At 32.3% G+C, this 22,951-nt stretch overlaps 1 protein-coding gene across 1 annotated transcript; it reads right to left on the bottom strand.

Annotated features, from left to right (window-relative positions):
• Positions 1-400: 400 nt before the first annotated feature.
• Positions 401-19,092, bottom strand: LOTGIDRAFT_222036 (hypothetical protein; the record flags this gene model as incomplete). Its single annotated transcript, XM_009066485.1, has 16 exons — positions 18,965-19,092; positions 18,237-18,397; positions 16,727-16,939; positions 12,058-12,164; positions 10,152-10,394; positions 9,068-9,214; positions 8,388-8,485; positions 7,713-7,887; positions 6,468-6,601; positions 5,450-5,915; positions 4,793-4,906; positions 3,897-4,058; positions 3,022-3,200; positions 2,510-2,582; positions 1,650-1,895; positions 401-583 (listed from the first exon to the last, which is right to left on the bottom strand). The coding sequence occupies exons 1-16, from the start codon at positions 19,015-19,017 to the stop codon at positions 401-403; spliced, it is 2,754 nt and encodes a 917-aa protein (XP_009064733.1). The 5' UTR covers positions 19,018-19,092.
• Between the last annotated feature and the right edge of the window lie 3,859 nt (positions 19,093-22,951).

Genomic DNA, 22,951 nt, shown 5'->3' with positions numbered 1-22,951 from the left:
AAAAAAGAAATCTGCCAAGATTCAAGAAACAGATAGATCATAAAAAGTAAAAAAAGTAAAACAGGAAGCTGGATTTTCCATCAAGAAAATAAGCATATAAAACCAGAAATAGAAATGAACTTTTGACATTAGTAATGTATATTGAAGAATATTTTTCCAGGACAGTCTACACTAAATTTTCAAATTAAAGGATTTGCAAAAAATGTTGTCTGCTTTACAGACTGGTCATCCTTTGAGTAAGCTGGCATTTCATTGGTCACTTTTTGCTATCAACAGGTCATCCGACATCACATAACCTCAAAGAGAATTCAGTGCAAAACGAAAAGGAAGACGACTGGATATGCTTAAAAAAGCAGACTAAACAACCCAGTCTTAAAAAGTCAATCATATGCTATGTAGGCTATATATGAAAGAGATGAAAATGAAACAGCTTAAAAAAAACTCTCCATACCTCATCTTTCTTCTTGACTTCATCTTCTTTTTCTCTCTTGTGAGCTTCAGGCATAATATCATCTAGCCATTTTAACTCGTGCTGGGTGAAATAGAAATCCATTCCTTTCCTTACAAAACACATAGCTAGCACCTTGAAAAAAACACAAATACCCATAAGCTTTATATTTACCTAATATAGTCCATATATTTAGAGCCTCTGGAAGTTAAAACTGACATTTTCTTATGCATTTAATGCTATATTGTGACTATCAGTTTGAATCTAAAGATAGTGGACCACAGCCACGGCATGCGGATGGTAAATATTCAAGATTTTGGGGCAAGGGCAATAACTCTGCTTCTAAAATAGCTCAAATTCGAACTTGATCTTCATTTTATGAATATGTATACACATACCGAATTTCATCTGATTCCATCAAAAAATCTAGTTTTTAGAGTGTTTACAAGCAAATGTTGACGGACGGACTGACAGACCTTCGTTTCATGTATATGTAAGCACATACTGTATTTCATTTGATTCCTTCAAACACTCTAGTTTTTAGAGTGTTTACGAGCAATTGATGTTGATAGAAGCACTTACTGTATAGAGGTTAAAGGGCGATAACTCCTCAAAACTGAAGTAAGAGGCCTAAATCTTGAAAATACCTTAAATTTTATCAGAAGTAAACTTTCGATTTAGGTCCAATAACATCCATTTTAAGTTTCATCAAAATCGGTTGAAAACTAAGAGAGTAATAGCATATTCAAGATTTTGGGGCAAGGGCAATAACTCTGCTTCTAACGGTCGAAAATAGCTCAAATTCGAACTTGATCTTCATTTTATGAATATGTATACACATACCGAATTTCATTTGATTCCATCAAAAAATCTAGTTTTCAGAGCGTTTACAAGCAAATGCTGATGGATTGACAGACCATTGGACAGGGGTGCCGACAACAAGTCCACATAGAGAGATATGGGCGTATAAAAATTCATTGCCGTATCATTAACTTTCACAGTAGATGGTTTACATTGGTCGTTCAAATACATTTTTGAAAATCACTTTTATGAGAATTGGAGCTTCAAAATAGATCTGTTGGTCTTTAAGAATGGTTAACTGTAACTGTACAATCATCATTAGGCAAGTATATACTAAACAAAGTGCTGAGTTGATAAAGCCAGTCTCAGAGTGTCATCATGTGAAAAACAACAAACTTACCATAATGGGAAAGGCAATAGAAATAGCCTTGATAGTCTTGATCACCCAGAGTACTATTAGACAGAATATTTGTATAGCTGTGAACGTATGGACTCGTTTCGTGCGTACATGACGTAAATACATCAAATCGGGCTGATATTTTGGCGGCATGAAGAGGATCAAGAAACGATCCACCAATTCCATTCCTTTGAGAGACGACACACCCATATACAAAAATACACCAAATAAAACTGGCATTGGAATAAACTGAAAAAAAAAAAAATGGAGTTGTAAATCCTACTTTTCTTTGTTTCTTTTCTATAATCTCTACATATTGAGCAAATACATGAAGTTTATATCATTATAGGCAAATCTAACATCATGCTGTGTACAGTGGGGTAAACATTAGCTTACCAACTGTTGGAAAATCTTTCATGTGCACAGCAAATAGGACAAAGGTTGTGGACAGCTTCATTATAGACAAAGATAAACTTACAGAGATTGTAAAGAAGTTTTCTAAATTTTTTTTATGTGTATCTTGGACACTGATAGAATAGAATCAATTGGCACCATTCCAATTTTCAATCAGACGTCTGTGGTTCCTGCAATTCTACTAAAACTAATTGTTTGATGATGTCACTAATCAACAAAGGCGTTATGTGATTTTTCACAATTAGTGGCGTCATCAAACACTTAGTTTTAGTGGAATTGCAGGAACAACAGACAGTTGATTAAAAAATTGGTATGGTGCAAATTGATGCTATCAGTGTCCCTGATACATATAAAAAATTTAGAAAACCTCTTTACAATCTCTTTAAGGTATTATCTCCACCAATGCTGTGATTGTTTGTCTGCCAATAAGATGAATCAGAAGAACTTACCAACAGAACTTTAGTGAGCAATACAGATAAACCAATCATCAGAAAAATCATAATACCAGTCAGACGATTCTCTCTGAAATAACATTAATCATCACAATCACGCATTCTGATGCCATTCTGCTTTAGGAATTGAATTCAGAAAAAACAAACAAAAATCTGTACTAGCAAGACAAATACGTTAATCAAAATCTTCTCCACAGTTTGACAAAATCAAGAGTAATCCTTGCATAAAACGGATTCCATGAAAGAGAAGTACCATCAGGTGTTCTGAAAAGAGTAACCAGAGTCTGCCTCGCATGATACCTACCACTACTACATTGGTATAAGTAAAATATCTGTTTTCATTATATTCACTGACCAAAACCCAGTTGAAGAGTGATATGAGTTCTTCTTTACTCTAATGGTTTTCACATGCAAGAGACAGTCTAGATTTTAGGTGTCTGGGAGAGGTTGAGCATGTCATGCCCAAGAAACACCAGCTCCATATCAATCTAAATCAATCGAATACAAACCTGATACCAAGAAATTTTGGTTTTTCACCAGGAGCGGCACATTTGGATTCTTTTTTCAAGCTGTTAACATGATTAATGGAAAGCACAGTGGCAGCAACAAACCATGGTAGACCCAATAAAGAGTTAACAATAATCAATACTGCTACTATAAATAGATCTAGATGGTAACCATGACCTTTCTACAAGTAGAAATTATCATTATCATATCATTAGTGTATCATTATCATACAATATATCATCATCATCATTATCATTATCATTACATAATAAAATCATATATCATAACAAGAGATGTTCTTTTACATTGATGAAACTTGATATAAAATGAATCTTTGCTTCTTAAATTTCTGCACTGTTCAGTTAAATTTTGTTACTTTGTTGTGAAGAGGTTTACCCAAATCAAATGAATGGAGTTTTACATCCTACTTTTCTGCACCATGTGGGCTAATGAAGACGGGTAACGCCAAGTAGGGTGCAATGAGGGAAATTTTGCTAGGACAACGGCATTACCTGCTCTTGTTTGATTTCCCACTGTTAATGTTGATTTAACGTGCACAGCCTGTAGCACACGGGACCTCTGTCTATAGTCCCATCCGAAAGACTAGACGCTTTTTCCATGTCAGCCCCTCTTACCTGAATCACTGACAGGGGTAAACCGGGTTGAAAAATACGAAGGTATTATCTAGACCTTTGTTTGAACCCTGGACCTTCACGTTAGCAAACAAACGAACAGCTATTAGACAGGATTCCCAAAAACCTAAGATGTTATCCATGTAACACTTATTGCTACAAGTAGTGACAAAGTACCAGATGGTAAACAGAATCCAAATGAACCGAAGTGGTTATCCTTTTAAAAATGGATTTATTTAACCAACCTTCAATTTGTTCTCCTTTCTGTTGACAATGACAGCTGTAATCTGCTGATCCATAAAAATCAAAATGGTGGCCAACAGGGCAGGTACGATAGCAGCTAGAGATAACCACCATTGATTCTTACCAAACGGGCTGATAAACCATTCTCGGTTTGGATTGGTTGGCTAAAATAGAGACAAAAATAGAATAAAGTTCTACACCTGACTATTCTGTTGCATTTTGGGTTAATAAAATAAATGGAGTTAAGCACCCTGCCATTTTGTATCCTAATGGACGTTTGCTGTCCTACTTTCACACTCCTTATTGAAATGAAATTTAGATCACAGTGCTATCTGTCTTTCCATGGCAATAACAGCATGCTACAATAATTGTACAATGGGGGACACTCTGCAAAATCATCAGAGATAAGCTAGGAAATTTTCTAGCTTACAAACTGCAATCAAACTTTGGCAGTAATGTTAAAGTCAACAAATTTCAGATCAAGCTTGTGGACTATTACTGAAATTAAAGATAGGGTCCCTTATTTTCATTTAAGAAAATGAAAATGCTAATACTCCAATGACTTGGAAAAATACCAGTTTGTCTCACATGTCCGTAATTAATTCATAATTAGCTAAATTAGAAGAGAATTACTAGTAAAATTCTAATGAGTGACTGATCAAGAAAGGTCAAAAAGTATTTTTTTGTTTATCCAGACTGTACATACATAGACATTTACGATTGTTAAAACTCTTAATTATATGCAATAAGAACGTAATGATATGGTTAAGAATACATGATAATTCATTAGATACACCAATTAATCAAATAATTTGCTTAATTTGACGCTGAAAAATAAGGAAAACAATCTTTAAAGATGTCTGCCAGCTAAAAACAGAAACAATTTTTTATTACTTACAGCAAATTCTGAAGGAACGTCTAATTTGGGAGTTGGAACATTGATGAGCAAGTCTAACCCAACCATAGATACTATAGCAATTAATACTGCAAAATCACTCACCACTTGTCGAGCCTAAAATGTAGATAAGGATTTATCAAGATATGAGAACTTGGTCTTTAACACACATAGAATGAGGGCCTCAGTTTTTTTACCCAAAAGCTCAACAGCTGCATTGTACATTTCAGCCCATTTGACCTGCATCACCAACAACAACAATAAGCCCAAACATCTATATCCAGTGATGTTTGTTCGACTAAAAATAAAAATAGTGGACCACCACGACATGCGGATGGTAAAAACGAAACATCCATTCTAAGTTTCATCAAATTCGGTTGAAAACTAAGAGAGTAATAGCATATTCAAGATTTTGGGGCAAGGACAATAACTCTGCTTCTAACAGTCGAATATAGCTCAAATTCAAACTTGATCTTTGTTTTATGAATATGTATACACATACCAAATTTCATTTGATTCCATCAAAAAATCTAGTTTTTAGAGCGTTTACAAGCAAATGTTGAAGGATGGATGGACAGACGGACGGGCGGACTGACGGACAGTAGTGCCAACAATATACGTCCACATAGAGATGTGGGTGTATAAAAATCAAACACTTACCGCCGTGGGGAGAAAACGGGTTTCTTTCACTGTTTTTAAGGCCAAAGAAATCAAAAATGTTCCAATGAACAAAACAACAGAAACAAAAAACACATCAGCAACGTAATGTGGAGTATAGCATCCTGGACCTTTCAAAGTTCCATTCAGATCATGACAATCTTCTATAGATACATTGCTCCAATCAGTAATGGAGGAACGGTTCTTCTTTCCAGGTCCACACCAGCATTCGTATGTTAAGTTCTGGCCTGGCATTTTGTTGAATGGATCAGAATCCAAAATATGGATCAACTTGGCGATAGCTTCGTAGATAAAGATTAAGGAAATCAGAGCAGCAAAACTCTCCTCCGTAAATCTTGTGATGAAGCGAACCAGAGCACTGAGATCAAACGCAACCATAAAGAGTAGAATGAACCCGGTCCACATTCCAATCCAGAGACGAAACTCCAGATAATCTATCTTGTTATCACTGAAAAAATAGAGATATATAACCATATTATTATCTGTACCAGTTGATGGAGCTTAATTTAGACAACAGTAAGCTCTAATGACAGATTACTGCTCTGCAATTAAGTTCTAATTACTGAAATAATGTTTTATAGCAGGTAAAGTACATACTTAGACAGCCATATTACTAGATCATTTAAAGGGACAGATGTGCCATTTTTTGACCAATCATACTTTAGTCTCAGAAACTGGAATTTTTCAGCTGAGCTAATCAGTAATAGTGTTCACAGCTCACTGTCGAAATTTGAGTCTTCAAATCCATGTGTGTCCAGAATTATCTGCGTTTGAAAGTTAAAATGACGACTTGTCAATTTAAGATACTGTGATATATAGAAAATACATATATAGAGATAGTTAGTAAAATTCCTAGTTTGAGATATTTTTAAAGGAATTATGTGATTTTCGTACATTTCCAGTACTGTTTACATATATTGAAGACTAAAATCAATCCCCAAAAATGGCACACCTGTCCCTTTAAAGAAAAATAATTTCAACTATAAAGTACTGTACTTACTGGCAAAATGAAAACAAGATTTTCTCAAATACTAAGACTGGTCCAGTTGAACCCAGTATAGTTAGAGGTTGACCGGCAAATAATGAATATGTTATACCACAAATAGAACCGGCCAGAATACTTTCTAAAGCTGCCTGAAAATAGTCACAGAGATATACAAATAAAGGAAATTTTTCCAGTCTAATTAAAATTAGACATAAAAGTTTTTCATGGTTGAACTAATGAAATGAAATGGTGTTTTATGAATGGTGTTTTATATCCTACTGTTCTGTATCTTATTGAACTAATGAAATGGAGTTTTATATCCTACTGTTCTGTATCTTATTGAACTAATGAAATGGAGTTTTATATCCTACTGTTCTGTATCTTATTGAACTAATGAAATGGAGTTTTATATCCTACTGTTCTGTATCTTATTGAACTAATGTAATGGAGTTTTATATCCTACTGTTCTGTATCTTATTGAACTAATGAAATGGAGTTTTATATCCTGTTCTGTACCTTATTGAACTAATGAAATGGAGTTTTATATCCTACTGTTCTGTACCTTATTGAACTAATGAAATGGAGTTTTATATCCTACTGTTCTGTACTTTATTGAACTAATGAAATGGAGTTTTATATCCTACTGTTCTGTACCTTATTGAACTAATGAAATGGAGTTTTATATCCTACTGTTCTGTACCTTATTGAACTAATGAAATGAAGTAGAGTTTTATATCCTACTGTTTTGTATCTTATTGGACTAATGAAATGAAACGGTGTTTTATATCCTACTATTCTGTATCTTATTGAACTAATGAAATGAAACGGTGTTTTATATCCTACTGTTCTGTACCTTATTGAACTAATGAAATGAAGTAGAGTTTTATATCCTACTGTTTTGTATCTTATTGGACTAATGAAATGAAACGGTGTTTTATATCCTACTATTCTGTATCTTATTGAACTAATGAAATGAAATGGTGTTTTATATCCTACTATTCTGTATCTTATTGAACTAATGAAATGAAATAGAGTTTTACTGTTTTGCTACAAATTATTGAAATGAAATAGAGTTTTATATTTTACTTTTCTGCTGTAAGTTGGCCTACTAAAGTTTTACATTATTTTATCTGCTCTTGATTGAGTTTAGGAAGGGACTGAACCCTGGAATTTGACATACTGCCAATGGAGGTGAATTTTCTAATATTTTGGAATTCACTGAAGAGGAGCAATCCTGAAATATAATGGGAATTTTCTTACCATGTTATTCTGAGTAGCATGACCCAACAATCCACCAAAAGTGATAATGGGCGTCAGACATGCAAAATACAGGAAAATAAAGGAAGCTAAGGACTGGACATGGATAGCATCCTTAAAATCTGATGGCCAAAATGGAACTTTTCTTTTAATATCATCAATTAAACCACCAAAAAATCTACAAAAGAGATAACAGAATATGAATATAAGAAAAACCAATTACTGGAGAAATCCTGGAATCCAATTGCATTGTTTCATTGCAATTCATGACAATATTTGCTTGAGAAAGTGGTAGATGCCTTATCTAATCCTCCTGGTAAAAATGAGAGAATCTTGTGTCTGATATTATGAAAGTGGATTAAAGGGGAATGTGTACCAATTTCACAGCTCACTATAAAGATTTGAGCCTTCGAATCCATGTGTGTCCAGAATTATCAGCATCTTCAGACACTGCCATATATAGCAAAGACATCTATAAAAACAAGACATGAAATTCCTAGTTGAGATATTTTTCATGGAATTTCTAGAAGTTCTGAAGACTATTTCCATATATGCAAGATCCAAATCAACCCAATATGGTGCACCTTTCCCTTTAAACAGAATGGGAGAGTATGAATAACGTTGTTATGCCTGTTTTCAGAAAAAGGAAGAATTTATGCCGTCTGCTCTGAAACTTACCGTCCAGTTCTCACTAAAGTTAGATCAGTATGTTCATTTTCTTCTTCATCTAATACAGCTTTTCCATTTGGTAGAGAATTCGCCATCTTTCGACCCTCCTGTAAATAATGATCAACACATATACTTAATGAAACTTGCACTGTTCCTAATTTGGATTAATTTGAAATCATCATCATCATCATCATCATCATCATCATCATTAATGATTTATAATTGAGAAACCATAGAAAGTAAAGATTTTTGAATTTTTTCAGGTTTTCCTTATTTTTTTATGTCTATCAGGAATAGTATATATTTGCACCATTCCAATTTCCAATCAGACGTCTGTAGTTCCTGCAGTTCCACCAAAACTAAGTGTTCTATGACATCACTAATCGCAAAAAAGAAAATCTAGAAAACCTCTTTACAATCCCTTTAAGAAAATAGGAATTTTAGCTTTAAAATAGTTCTTAGAGTCCTAGAATGTCTTTGAGTTTATAATATTTTGTAAGTTTGTATTGAAAAGAAACACATTTCTATCCTAGAAATTTCAACCAAAGCAAAAAAATTTGGTATAAGTTTATATTTTATATCAACGCAAAGACTTTCTAAGACTAACAGTATTATTTAGAGACTGCCATTAGAAAGCTGGTTTGGATTGAAATTGGGACTTGTTGAACAGGAGCGAAAAAGACGTTTACCTGTGAAGGAACACTTTTGGGAGGTTCAATTCTAATGCTAGGGTCCCATTCACCAGGAGGCAGCACTGTTACTTGATCTAAAAATTCATCAATACCCGCCAATAAATCTTCACGGTTTCTAGCATGGTATGCAACATCGTGAAAAATCTAGAAAAAAGAAAATAATTGGAGTTTTACATCCTGTTATAAACCTTATAGGGCTTATGAAATAAAATGGAGTTTTATATCCTACTGTTCTGTATCTTATTGAACTAATGAAATGAAATGAAGTTTTATATCGTACTGCTCTGTACCTTATTGGGCTTATGAAATAAAATGGAGTTTTATATCATCTTGTTCTGTACCTTATTAGACTAATGAAATGAAATGAAGTTTTATATCGTACTGCTCTGTACCTTATTAGACTAATAAAATGAAATAGAGTTTTATATCCTACTGTTCTGTACCTTATTAGGCTAATGAAATGAAATATAGTTCTATATCCTACTGTTCTGTACCTTATTGGGCTAATGAAATGAAATATAGTTTTATATCCTACTGTTCTGTACCTTATTAGGCTAATGAAATGAAATAGAGTTCTATATCCTACTGTTCTGTACCTTATTTGACTAATGAAATGAAATAGAGTTCTATATCCTACTGTTCTGTACCTTATTAGGCTAATGAAATGAAATATAGTTTTATATCCTACTGTTCTGTACCTTATTAGGCTGATGAAATGAAATGGAGTTTTATATCCTACTGTTCTGTAACTTATTGAACTAATGAAATGAAATATAGTTTTATATCCTACTGTTCTGTATCTTATTTGACTAATGAAATAAAATGTAGTTTTATATCCTATTGTTCTGTACCTTATTTGACTAATGAAATGAAATGGAGTTTTATATCCTATTGTTCTGTACCTTATTTGACTAATGAAATGAAATGGAGTTTTATATCCTACTGTTCTGTATCTTATACTATTAACATCAAAATGAGTTTTACATCCTACTGTTCTGTACCTTATAGCAGTAATGAACACCAGAAGAATGCAATGATAAAAATTAACAATTTTGCTTTTTAAGAAAAAAGCATAGCTTACCTCGTCTGACATGAGAGTGGCAATGGATCTTCCCATTTCATGATAGCGATTCTGGTTTCCAGGGGGACCCAGCAGGATGAACAAAAATCTTGAGGGAACAGGAACTTCTGTCAGATCACCTAGCAACACAGCTTTAGACAAACGGACAAAAGCCACAATCTGGTGATTCAAACAGTCAACCTCTCCCACCATAATATTCGAGGCTTCTGCTCCAGGTGGGATCTTCTTCATAAAATGCAGATTCTGGAAAAAATTCGAAAAAAAGATTTTAAAATGAATCTCATCAGATCATAGTATCAAGTATAGTTTGCTTTAAAGGGACAGGTCCGCCATCAATTTGACCAATCATACGTTTAGAATTCTTTTAGCTAAGCTAATCTGTAATAGTGTTCAAAATTGTCAAAATTTGAGCCTTCAAATCCATGTGTGTCCAGAAAAATCTGTGTTTGAAAGTTAAAATGATGTCTTGTCTTTTCTTGAGGCTCTGCCATTTAAAAAAAAAGACATTTAGAAATAGAAAATGAAAATTCCTAGTTTGAGATATTTTTGAAAGAATTATGAGATTTTCGTATATTTCTGCTACTTCTGAAGATTATTTACATATATTCAAGACCTGAAATCAACTCCCGATAATGGTGAATCTGTACCTATAAGATTTTTTTTTTCTTTTTGATCAAATTGTCCAAACATATATGCCACAAAAATGCTTGACAAAAACACATGAAACTTTCATGCCAGACATTGACAACAGTCAGCCAGGAATAATAATCAACCATATATACAATACAGCATTATTGCATACAGCAATTTTTAGGAAGAAAGTAAAAAATGTAAATTTTCAAGAAAAAAAAATGTACATTTTTAGTAACGAAATATGTACATTTTAAGAAAAAAAAATGTACATTTTAAGAAAAAAATTGTTAATAAATCTAAGAAAAATATTGGTGTAAATATCTCAGCAAAGTGTAAAATCTTATTGAATCATTAATATATATAGGCAAAGTTAAAAGAAAATTATCATGAATTTATAAGCCAATATTTACAAATTAAGAATTTTTTTTTCGTCTTTTTTGAATTTTTTTTTTTGGAGATGTATATTTGATATTTGAAGCCAATTTGACATAAAAGCACATAAAATAGGAATATTTAGAAAAAAATATTATTAAAGCTAGCTAGATAAAGCTTTACCCATCCCTGTCAGTACTTTTGTCAAAATTCAACTGCAACTTTAACCTGAATTTCATTAATCAACATACTATGACCAAGTTTCATTCGAATCTTTATCCATATTAAATAGCAGCCTGTATCATGCTAACAAGCTGATTTTAAAGTCATTAAAGGCATAGTCAGGTTTTATAACTTAGTATTCGCTGATCAAATTCAAACTTATCTGAATCTAAGTGAAGTTTCAGTCAAATCAAAGAAAATCCTATCTTGGGTCAATTTAATAAAAAAAAACTCAATGCTCAATTGATGAGCAGATTGGGCAAAATGCATCAAGGTGTGTCAAGGTGCCTTTTGGCATAAGGTGTGTCAAGGTGCCTTTTGGCGTTAAGGTGTATCAAGGTGCCTTTTGGCATTAAGGTGTATCAAGGTGCCTTTTGGCATAAGGAGTGTCAAGGTGCCTTTTGGCATCAAGGTGTGTTAAAGGGCCTCAAAGTGTGTCAAGATGCCTTTGATTTGATGTGTCAAGATGCCTTTTGTTTTGGTGTGTAAAGGAGCCTCTTTCTTGTGTCTCACTGATTAAGAAAGTATTAATATAACCCACCTAAAAATTACCTGTGAATAAGCTGGCATAAAGCTGATAGATAAATCAAAGCATCAGGGGCAATAACTCTATAAAACCTACCTTACTTAATGAATCTATAGGACTCACTTTATGGGAGGCGTTTTCTGGCAGATTTACACTGGAATCTTGGTGAGCGAAAGATGAACTCGTTGTGATTCCACCATTTTCCGTTCCATTTCCACTGGCATTCCGCGCCATATTCAAAATATTTGGTGAACTTTTGGCTCCAAGTCTGTCTTCCGCTGAAAAAAATAATAATGGTGAAAAAATAAATTTTTTTTAGTAATTGTTAAAGTAGAGCAAAGATATGTACAGGTACAGTCCATTTTATCTTAAGGTAGTTTATAGTACTTTAAACTATACAAGTTAGACTAGTGTCTTATTGATTACTGCTCATTCTACCTAAAAAAAAAATGGAATGTTCCTGTTTTGAATCACCCTTGAATCTTTGCAACTCTCAACATGAAAAAATTGACAAGAATTTTAAAATAAAAAACAAAAAATACATTTGACTATTCTAAAAGTGCAATTTACTTGACAAACCAGAATCTAATTTTTTTCGTCCACAAGATTCTAACATTTAATTTTCTATGACTATGTGGACTCTCTTTAAAAGGGCAACATGTAAACCAATATTAACTAAAACAATTTTATTAAAAACTATAAATGAACCAAAAAAGATTTGTAACAGGAGATGAGATAAAATAATATAAAATGCAGATATAATAATAATGTGCCAATCTTGTGTTATGCATAAAATTTGTTTGATTCTACGCAACTAGCTCTAAGACTACATTATTTCTACCTTCTAAAAAGAAAACCAGACGTAGTATCTATATTCTGTGTTCAAAAACTGAAACCCCTGAGCCCTACTTTACAAAAATCTCTTAGAATACAGTTTTAACTTTGCTTTTAAATATAAATGTGTCAAAAATATCAAGTAAAATGGCCCACACTCAAATTCTAAGGCCATTCTAGAGACATACAGTGTATTTAAACATTCTGCAATAATTTTAGTCTTTGTGCTTTTCCCTTTACATTTACTGGTCATGTCCAGCTGGGTCACTAACACAGACTGTGCTCTATAGAGACACCTGTTTTCATTTCAACAAGACTTTTCCAAAATTTAATAATCGCACTGTCCAGGAAAGAAACCCGAAATCAATATCCCTTTCAAAGTAATAAGTTTCTGGACATTTACTGTACCAAACATAAAATTCTGGCACTGAAGCTGAAAGCTGAATTTTAAGCTTACTTGTAAGCATTTTATCACTTATTAAGCACTACATCTAATTTATCCTACATCTAGGCAAGGGGAGGGGATGTCTCTGGCCAAACTAAGGGTAGATAACCCTTTCTACCTTTTCGCTTCTTTTTGCCCTTTCTAAAGTCAAGAAGATCCATAGAGCCTACAAATATTGGACAAAGATTGGTAATTGAAATCTAATATACCAATGCTTTGACATTGAGACTCATTTACAAAAATTTCTTCTGTTCAACGAGTTTTTATGTTTTGCTACATCTTCCTTCCGAAACATCTGCTCTGATATCAGCAGGAATAAGGGAGCTCAATCTAATCAAAATTAGATTATCATTTTTTTTTTTGTCCTTCTCCATTGTAATCTAGCGAGATTTATTCCAAGGTCATGTACTAGTGATGTTTCGAACATATAATCACGCATCACTCTCCAACCAATTATAGAATCACTTTTACAAGCGAGTATCTCATAATCTCATTGGTCATATCGCTCTACTTAGGGTTACGCTATCCCACAATTCATAGTCAGAAAACTCCCTTCACATCAAATTTCTAAAGGTAAAATAACAACAGTAAAGTTAAATAATGAGGACAATTAGAAATGGGTTGCCATGGAGATGAAAATAGGATATTTGACAACAAAATTTAACATAAAATCTTTCTCGTTCTTATCTTTGCTGGGTTTTGGTGCATTAGCAGTTTGATCTAAATACAGAAATTGATGCATAGTTTCGTATTTTTACTACAGGTAACTTCACTCCATCTAGGATCTGGCAAAATTATTCTTAAAATCAAGTTCAGGCAAATTTTAACCGAATAACTTTAGATCATGGATGGCACGTGTAATTTTACAATAGAAAAAAGATGAAGCCAAACATCCAGATCTATATCTTATCTCAAAAATGGTGCAATATATATTTAACAACAGTTTTTCAAAAATGCTGGGATTCAAATATTTTTCCATTTTTTTTAAAGTAAAGCAATTTTGAACCATTTAATGCGCACAAATATCAAATCACAGGACTTGTGGATCCCCAATGCTGGAATAATTGCAACTACATGTGACAGACTTTCAGAGCAGAAAGGCTTGTAGTGCCTTTGAAAGGGGATTTCAACCCTGAAACTCAGCAGTCATGAGCAATTTCCCTTTTGATGGAACCCTGAGGCAGGAATTGCAGCAGTTAGATACAAAAAATTTGGTCCAACAAACTCAATATTTTTCAATTTTGGAAATATGCAAATAAGCTTGTTCTAGAACAATTTTACTCTTAACTTGATTGTGAAGAGGTTTTCTAATTTTGTTTATGTATTGGGGACTCTGATAGCATCAATTTGCACCATTCCAATTTTCAATCAGATGTCTGTGGTTCCTGCAATTCCACTAAAACTAAGTCAACAAATTGATGCCATCGGTGTCCACGATACACATAAAAAAATTAGAAAACCTTTTCACAATTCCTTTAACTGGAGCAACAATCTAAACGCATTCACCTGAAAAAAAAAGTTGTCTGCATACAACAAATGATAACTCAAACATAAACTGTGTGCATCGAAGTCATTCCAAGTTCAAAAGGTCATTAGAGAAAAGCTGAAACAAGATTTAGCCATGCTTAAGGCATCTACGAATATGTTCAAAAATTAACAAATTCTCTAAAAAAGGCAAAAAAATCTACATTAAAGATATCTTAGTCAGTGATTTTAACAACAAAGCATGAAATTGAATTCTGAAACCTCATTTTTTAATTTTTTTTTCTAGATTAATATAAATCTATCACTTAGAAATCTTGTAACTAAAATCTTATGGGGGACAGATGCGCCATTTTTGGGGGTTGATTTGAATCTTGAATATATGTGAATAGTCTTCAGAAGTACGAGAAATGAACAAAAATTGCATAATTCCTTCAACAATTTTTAAAACTAGGAATTTCTTTTTCTATTTCTATAGATGTCTTTAATATATATGGCACTGTCTCAAGAAAAGACGACTCATCTTTTTAACTTTCAAACATAGATAATTCTGGACACACATAGATTTGAAAGCTCAAATTTCGACAGTGAGCTGTGAACACTATTACTGATTAGCTTAGTTAAAATAATTCCCATTTTTGAGGTTATGTTGAGATTACTCAAAAAATGGCGCATTTGTCCCTAAAAATTACTGTGTCTAACAAGAAGCTTGAATTTGATTGGTCAATATTATCACTATAAAAATATCGACCAATCAGTTTGAAGTATTTTACGTTTTATTACGTTGTATTATTTGAAAGTTACAATATCTGACAACAAGATTTCAATCTGATTGATCAATTACAGTAACCTCAACCAATCAGAATAGCGTTCTTATTTAATGATCAATTGAAAACTACGATGATTACAAAACCAAAAGGTACTAGCCCTTTAATTGTTGAGTTAAAATTTCAGAATTCAAATTAAGTACACAAGTTATGTCACACGAATATCAACTATATATAAAATGATAGTAAAAATAATGACAAGGGGAAATAACTCTGTAATCTCTACCTGCTACAGTTAATAAATCCTCCCCTGTAAAAAAAGGTCAAATTTTCTATCTTTAAGTGTTAAGAGTGTTACATTGAACACAGTTTGAACATTGTTGTTGGCATCATTTGAAGCAAATTGGTCAAATATACATCTTCCACCAATCAAAATTTATCAACAGAATATCAGCTTCTTGCATCAAGGGTCATATGCCAAAATCTCTTAGTACCTTTGATGGAGCAAATGAATTTTGAAAATGAAAGTTGGGCAGTGCTTTCTCTCCTTTTCAGAAATATCGAAATTTGTTTTTTTGTTTTTTTTAGATTAGGTTCATCACTGTGACCTTGGCCAGTGCTTCTATAGGAAAGTATCTTCTATAACACCCAATACTGTGCTTAATGAATTCAAAAAATGCATGCATCTGTCTCTTTTGACCAAACCTATTTTGCCAAGACCCATAACCATCTCCATCAAGTGACTTGTGCAATCAAGACTACACTGGACCTACAGGAAGCAATACTAACGAACCTACGATTTTAAATTGAAAAAAAAATAGCTAATATTGGACAAAAAACTCTAAAAAATAAGGAAATTACAGAAATGTATCGTAAACATATAAGCTAAGAAAAGTCTTTGACAATAAAATGTCTCAATGCTGAACCCATTCCAGAGAGAATCTGACAATATGTGTAAGAAAAATAAGTTCAGAATTGAAATAAAATTGATCCAATCAATGCTCATGTGAGTAAAAGATGTATCACTTATTAAGAATTTCGGAATATTCTTTGAGATTAAATGCATAATCATTTATCTGTACTTAAAACATTAGTTTTCATAGTAAAACATAGTTCAACACATATCAGGTCAAAGTTCAAACCTAATAATCTGAACACAATTCTAAAGGAGACATTGTCAGATTTACCAAGAGTAATCAATCCATGAAAAAAGAAAAATTAATTTAAATCTGTAGCTTAATAGCATTTGATTTTCAAATTCTAAAAAATTTTTGATTAAGAAATCTCAAATTACCTCCTTGCGTGGCCAGTCCCTTTGGTTCTGAATATTTCTTGCCAATGTCGGCCAAAGATCTGATTATGGGTAAATGCATTTTACTACTGAGCGTATCCTGTCGGTGTTTTTTCTCGTTTTGATGTCGATGACGTAACGTGATGACGTCATAGATTTGATCTTGTAAATTGTCTTCAAGTTGTTTCGATGCCACCATATTGTCCAATACCATTCCTGAAAGTAATCGGTACCACAGATGTATGATTCAGGGTTCATACAGCACTTTGCCTCAAAAATTCAAAGACTTTTCAAGGACTCTGGGCTTCGAAATTCGAGAACTTTTCAAGGATATTAGTCTGACAGAATACACATGTACCTAACTTCTGAACTGTGAAATCAATAAAGATAGTTAATATTTGTCAATGGGGTTAATAATAAAAATATACACAATTTGACTCAACTCAAAATTCAAGGACTTTTCAAGAGAAAATGGGTTTTTTATGGTGTTTTCAAAGACTTTTTTTTTATCAAGGTTTTTCAATCCAACGGACGGAATTCAAGGGTTTTTCAAGGCTGTGCGAACCCTGTGATCAAAGGAATGGAATTGTATGTCCGTCTATTCTGCTATGACTTGGCATCTGCATGTAGTGTTCTATGAGAAAAACGTTGTTTGGAAGGAAACTACAACTTTCTTCCAGAATTCGTATCACAGAATTCACCCCTTTTGCGATACAATATTTCTGCGGATCAAATCAAATTGCATATTTTTCGTGAGAAATTCTTTACCAAATCTAGAAATACAGTGGAGCCTCGTTTATCCACAGATTTCCGTTGGTATTCAGGTATGATTGAACGAAAGATGACATTGAAGATAAACTGAACGATTAATGGTATTCAGGTATGACTGAACGAAAGATGACATTGAAGTATAACTGAACGATTAATGGTATTTAGGTATGATTGAACGAAAGATGACATTGAAGTAAAACTGAACGATTAATGGTATTCAGGTATGACTGAACGAAAGATGACATTGAAGTATAACTGAACGATTAATGGTATTTAGGTATGATTGAACGAAAGATGACATTGAAGTAAAACTGAACGATAAATGGTATTCAGGTATGATTGAACGAAAGATGACATTGAAGTTTAACAGAACGATTAATGGTATTCAGGTATGACAGAACGAAAGATGACATTGAAGTATAACTGAACGATGAATGGTATTTAGGTATGATTGAACGAAAGATGACATTGAAGTAAAACAGAACGATTTATGGTATTCAGGTATGATTGAACGAAAGATAGCTTACACGTAATGATTAAATTAATTGCTTAATCTCATGAGGATTTATTAAACACCAATCACGTGACATCATAAATACCGCTAATCTGGAAGCCAGTTAGAAGAACTCAGAGTAACACGTGACCGGAAACTGGAAACCGGACCACCGGATTAACGGTTACTTTTATAAATATTCCGTTCCCAGTAAAAAGCATGCAGATATCGGGTTTCTTTTATACTTACTAATAACTAAACTTAAAGATGGGGCGTCCATGTCCAACATAACAGTGCCATTCAAGATACTACAACGTAACTCAAACAATGAATGAAGAGACAACGTAGCCACATGAGGTTTGGACCATCTCTCTCCTCCCTCTTCTACATCTTCTTCAAACTTTATCCATCTGGAAAACACAAATTATTTAAATGTCACGAGAGGACTGAAAGGGATAGATTGGCTATTTTGGGGGTTGATAATTGGGTCTTGGATATAAGTTATAGTCTTCAGAATTACTGAAAAAATACATTTTCTACTTCTAAATGTGTCTTTTCTATATCACAGATTATCAAAAGATATCATGCGGATGGTAAATATTCAAGATTTTGGGGCAAGGGCAATAATTCGAACTTGATCTTCGTTTTAAGAATATGTATACACATACCGAATTTCATTTGATTCGATCAAAAAATCTTGTTTTTAGAGCATTTACAAGCAAATGTTGACAGACGGATGGACGGACAGGGGTGCCGACAATATACATCCACATAGAGAGATGTGGGCTTATAAAGACCACTTGTCTTTGTAATTATGGACACACATGGATTTGAAGGCTACCTTAGTACAAATCTGGTATGACGTATTGATCAAGGAATTTAACCCTGAAGTCCTCTGAATCTCATAGTGCAAATGAAGACGGTCAATGCCAAGCAGTGTACAATGGAGGAAATTTTGCTATGACAGCATTACAAACCTGGCTGTTTCCTTCCATTCCTGTTTTTCCCCATCATTAAATAATTCTGTCATCTCACAGAAGAGATCATGGGCTCTGTGTTCATCATCTTCTTCTTCTCCCAAAATAAACTGTACTCTTTGTGATGGAGGAGTGGCTATAAGCAAAAACAAAATCCGTTAATTTCAAGTTTTACTCAAATAAAAAGAAAATTTGGCATATAGAGAAAAAGAATTCAAAGGTTCTTTGTTATCTTTTTCAAAACAAAATGCAACTTTCAGATATCAAAGGACATTGCATTTGTACAATTTCAAATCTTTCCTAACACTATAACAGCATTGTGGGGGGGTGGACGGATTTTGAAAGACAAGAGTGCCTTGTCTTATTGTATATAGTCATATATAATAAGAATGGTTGAAGTAACCCACAGAAAATATACTAAACAAATTATCTTAATCTCTTTTTGAAATACCATACATTTGGATTTGGGAACATTGAGCCACCCATAGATAATAAATGAAGTTGAAGTTTTATCAAAAAAGTGAAGTTACCCACTTAATATATATGCAACAAAATATCTAGACAGCTGTAGATTGTCTTAAGTAACCCACAGAAAATAAATGAAACAGAATAACTAAGAGTTGTAATTTACTTAGGTTTGAATAGAAGAAAGTTCAACTAATATGCAATAATGGTTTGCATAATTTATAGAATGTAGGATAGATACAATATCAATTTAGGGGAGAAGGGAAAGGGGGGTCACAAATTAAAGGAAGAGATACTAAATTTCTTCTAAAATATAGAATAGTCAAATGGCACGCCTACTATAATCTATATAATACATGCAAAATACAATTAAATCATTCTAGATAGTCATCTTAATATTTACTGGCAATATCAATATTGGTAGACACAAGTCTTCTTGTCTAGTCTAGAATATTGTTTTAGTCTAGTCTAGAATATTGTGTTTAATGTAAATATTGTCTAGTCTAGTCTAAAATATTGTGTTTAATATATATAAATATAGTCTAGTTTAGTCTAGAATATTGTTCTAGTTTAGTCTAGAATATTGTTTTAGTCTAGTCTAGAATATTGTTTTAGTCTAGTCTAGAATATTGTTCTAGTTTAGTCTAGAATATTGTGTTTAATATAAATATGGTCTAGCTAGTCTAAAATATTGTGTTTAATATTAATATGGTCTAGTATAGTCTAGAATATGGTGTTTAATATTAATATGGTCTTGTTTAGTCTAGAATATTGTGTTTAATATAAATATAATCTAGTCTAGTCTAGTCTAGAATATTGTGTTTAATAAAAATATGGTCTAGTCTAGTATATTATGTTTAATATAAATATAGTCTAGTCTAGTCTAGAATATTGTGTATAATATAAATATAAACTAGTCTAGTCTAGTCTAAAATTTTGTGTTTAATATAAATTTGATTTAGTTTAGTCCAAAAAAATATCATTTTGAATATAAATATGGTCTAGTCTAGTCTAGAATATTGTGTATAATATAAATATAATCTAGTCTAGTCTAGTCTAAAATTTTGTGTTTAATATAACTTTGATTTAGTTTAGTCCAATAAAAAAAATATCATTTTTAATATAAATATGGTCTAGTTTAGTCTAGAATATTATGTTTAATATAAATATAATATAATATAGTCTAGTCTTGTCTAAAATTTTGTGTTTAATATAAATATTGTCTAGTTTAGTTTAAAATATTGTGTTTAATATAAATATAATCTAATCTAGTCTAGTCTAAAATTTTGTGTTTAATATAAATATTGTCTAGTTTAGTCTAAAATATTGTGTATGTATGGTATAAATATGGTCTAGTCTAGTGTAAAAAATATTGTGTTAAATATTAATATTGTCTAGTCTAGTATATTGTGTTTAATATTAATATGGTCTAGTCTAGTCTAGTCTATTGTGTTTATTATAAATATGGTTTCATGATCCATTTATTTCTGTTCTGATCAGAAAAATCTGTTATTGCATTAGTGAAGCAAAAATGATTTTTGCAAAGAAGCAAAAAATATTAAATTTGCAAAAAGCAATTCATGGTAATCAAATTTGCAAAAAAGCAATTCATGGTAATCAAATTTGCAAAAAAGCTAAATATCAAATCCAACACAATAAAATTATATAAAATACATAACTATATGATTAACTATTTCAGGTTAGATTGAGAATAAGCCACAGTTTTAAATATATATATTTCCAGAAAACTTGCTGATCTATCAAATGACATCGAATTTCTCACTCAATTTTCATCTCCTGTAGATATTAAAGAGAGACACCAAATATGCTGTGTGTAATGAGGGAAATTTTGTCAAAAATTGTCGATTGAATATGGCCATTAGCAAGCAGTGAACAATGAGGTAAATTTCACAAGGGCACCACCAACAGCTCATTCTGTTTTTATTTCTCTCTTTCTCCTAAGGTATCTTAGTAATGTGCTAAGTTTGCACTTTAGTTAATTGTCGTAACTACAAGCTCTTTCCATGTCAGCACCATCAAACAATGACAGGGGGAAAGCAAGTAACTCTATATATCAATTGTCAAGAGATCTTTAGCCTGAACAGGCTATAGCACAAGGTTAATGGCAATTGATCCCTGAATGTTCACTGTTCAGTGCAGGCCATCTTCTTCTAAAAATTCAAAACTGTGGCTGATACTCAAGAAAAGACAGAAGAACAATGTTATAACTCTAAATATCAAAAGATATAAAAATCTTACGAGTAACTTGGCCTAGAAAATTCAAAATAGTGAAAAAGTTAATAAAAGGAAAGAATATAAAAATCTAATATCATTATAAAAGAGAAAAATTAAAATAGAAAATCTAAAACTGCATCTATCATAATTATATTCAATTACAAATAATTCAGAATTCATCTCAAATCTAAATACTGACTGGTAAAAAAATCAACAGCACAGAGCTCTTGTCAAACAGTCTGAAGCTAGACTGGTAAATAAAGTCATATCAACATCCCTTAAACAGCTATTAATGCAGTTTTCCACAAAAGATCTTTATATTGGACTTAACATTTGACACAAGACAAACAATACAAAAGACGATGTACATAGAATGAACAATCAGGGGAAACCAGGGGAATTTAGGCCACAAGATTTAATGGGATATAGTCATTGAAACGTTTTCTTTTTTCATCTATCCATAGCACTTTTCAGAATTGAAATCTGAAGCTTGGTTTCTGAACTTTTGGACTTTTACAACTACTACTGGTGTTACATATACCTAGTTGCAGGCAGACATCAAATTCCAATTCTGGAATCAAGTGATACTGACAGCTGAAGTAAAGGTAACAGCTCATAAGGAAAATGTCAAGTTAACTATATCCTTTTAAAGATGGGTTCCCTTATTTTCATTTCTGGAAATGAAAATGATAATACTTATATGAATAGAAAGTAAAGGTGTTCTAATGACTTGGAAAAATACCAGTGTGTCTCACATGTCCATAATTAATTCATAATTAACTAAATTAGAAGAGAATTACCAGCAGAATTCCAATGAGTGACCAATTAAGAAAGGTCAAAAAGTCTTTTTTTGTTCATCCAGACTGTACATACATGGACATTTATAATTGGTTAAAACTATTAATTATATGCAATAAGAACATAATGATATGGTTAAGAATACATGATAATTTATTAGAAACACCAATTAATCAAATAGTTTGCTTAATTTGACACTCAAAAATAAGGAAACCCATCTTTAAGAACACCTGAGGGTATCAATTTTGTGTAATTTGTCAGCAAGGATTTTTGTGCAACAAATATTTGAAGGGTGGATTTTTAATGAAATTGAAAGAATCTAATAAAATACGATTTGAAGGCATGCAATTATTATATATATTAAGGACTCCAATGTTTGACATGTAAGTAATTTCTTGCAAGTACAGCCTACTGATTTTGAGCTCATCCATCTCATTAATTAATTTTTCTTCCTACTTTTCTGAACCTTATCAAGCTTATGAACACAGA

This window comes from Lottia gigantea (assembly GCF_000327385.1).
Source record: "Lottia gigantea unplaced genomic scaffold LOTGIsca_77, whole genome shotgun sequence".
Classification (NCBI taxonomy): Eukaryota; Metazoa; Mollusca; class Gastropoda; family Lottiidae; genus Lottia; species Lottia gigantea.
Note: the sequence above shows the minus strand (reverse complement) of the source record. Positions and strands in the feature narration are given on the sequence as shown.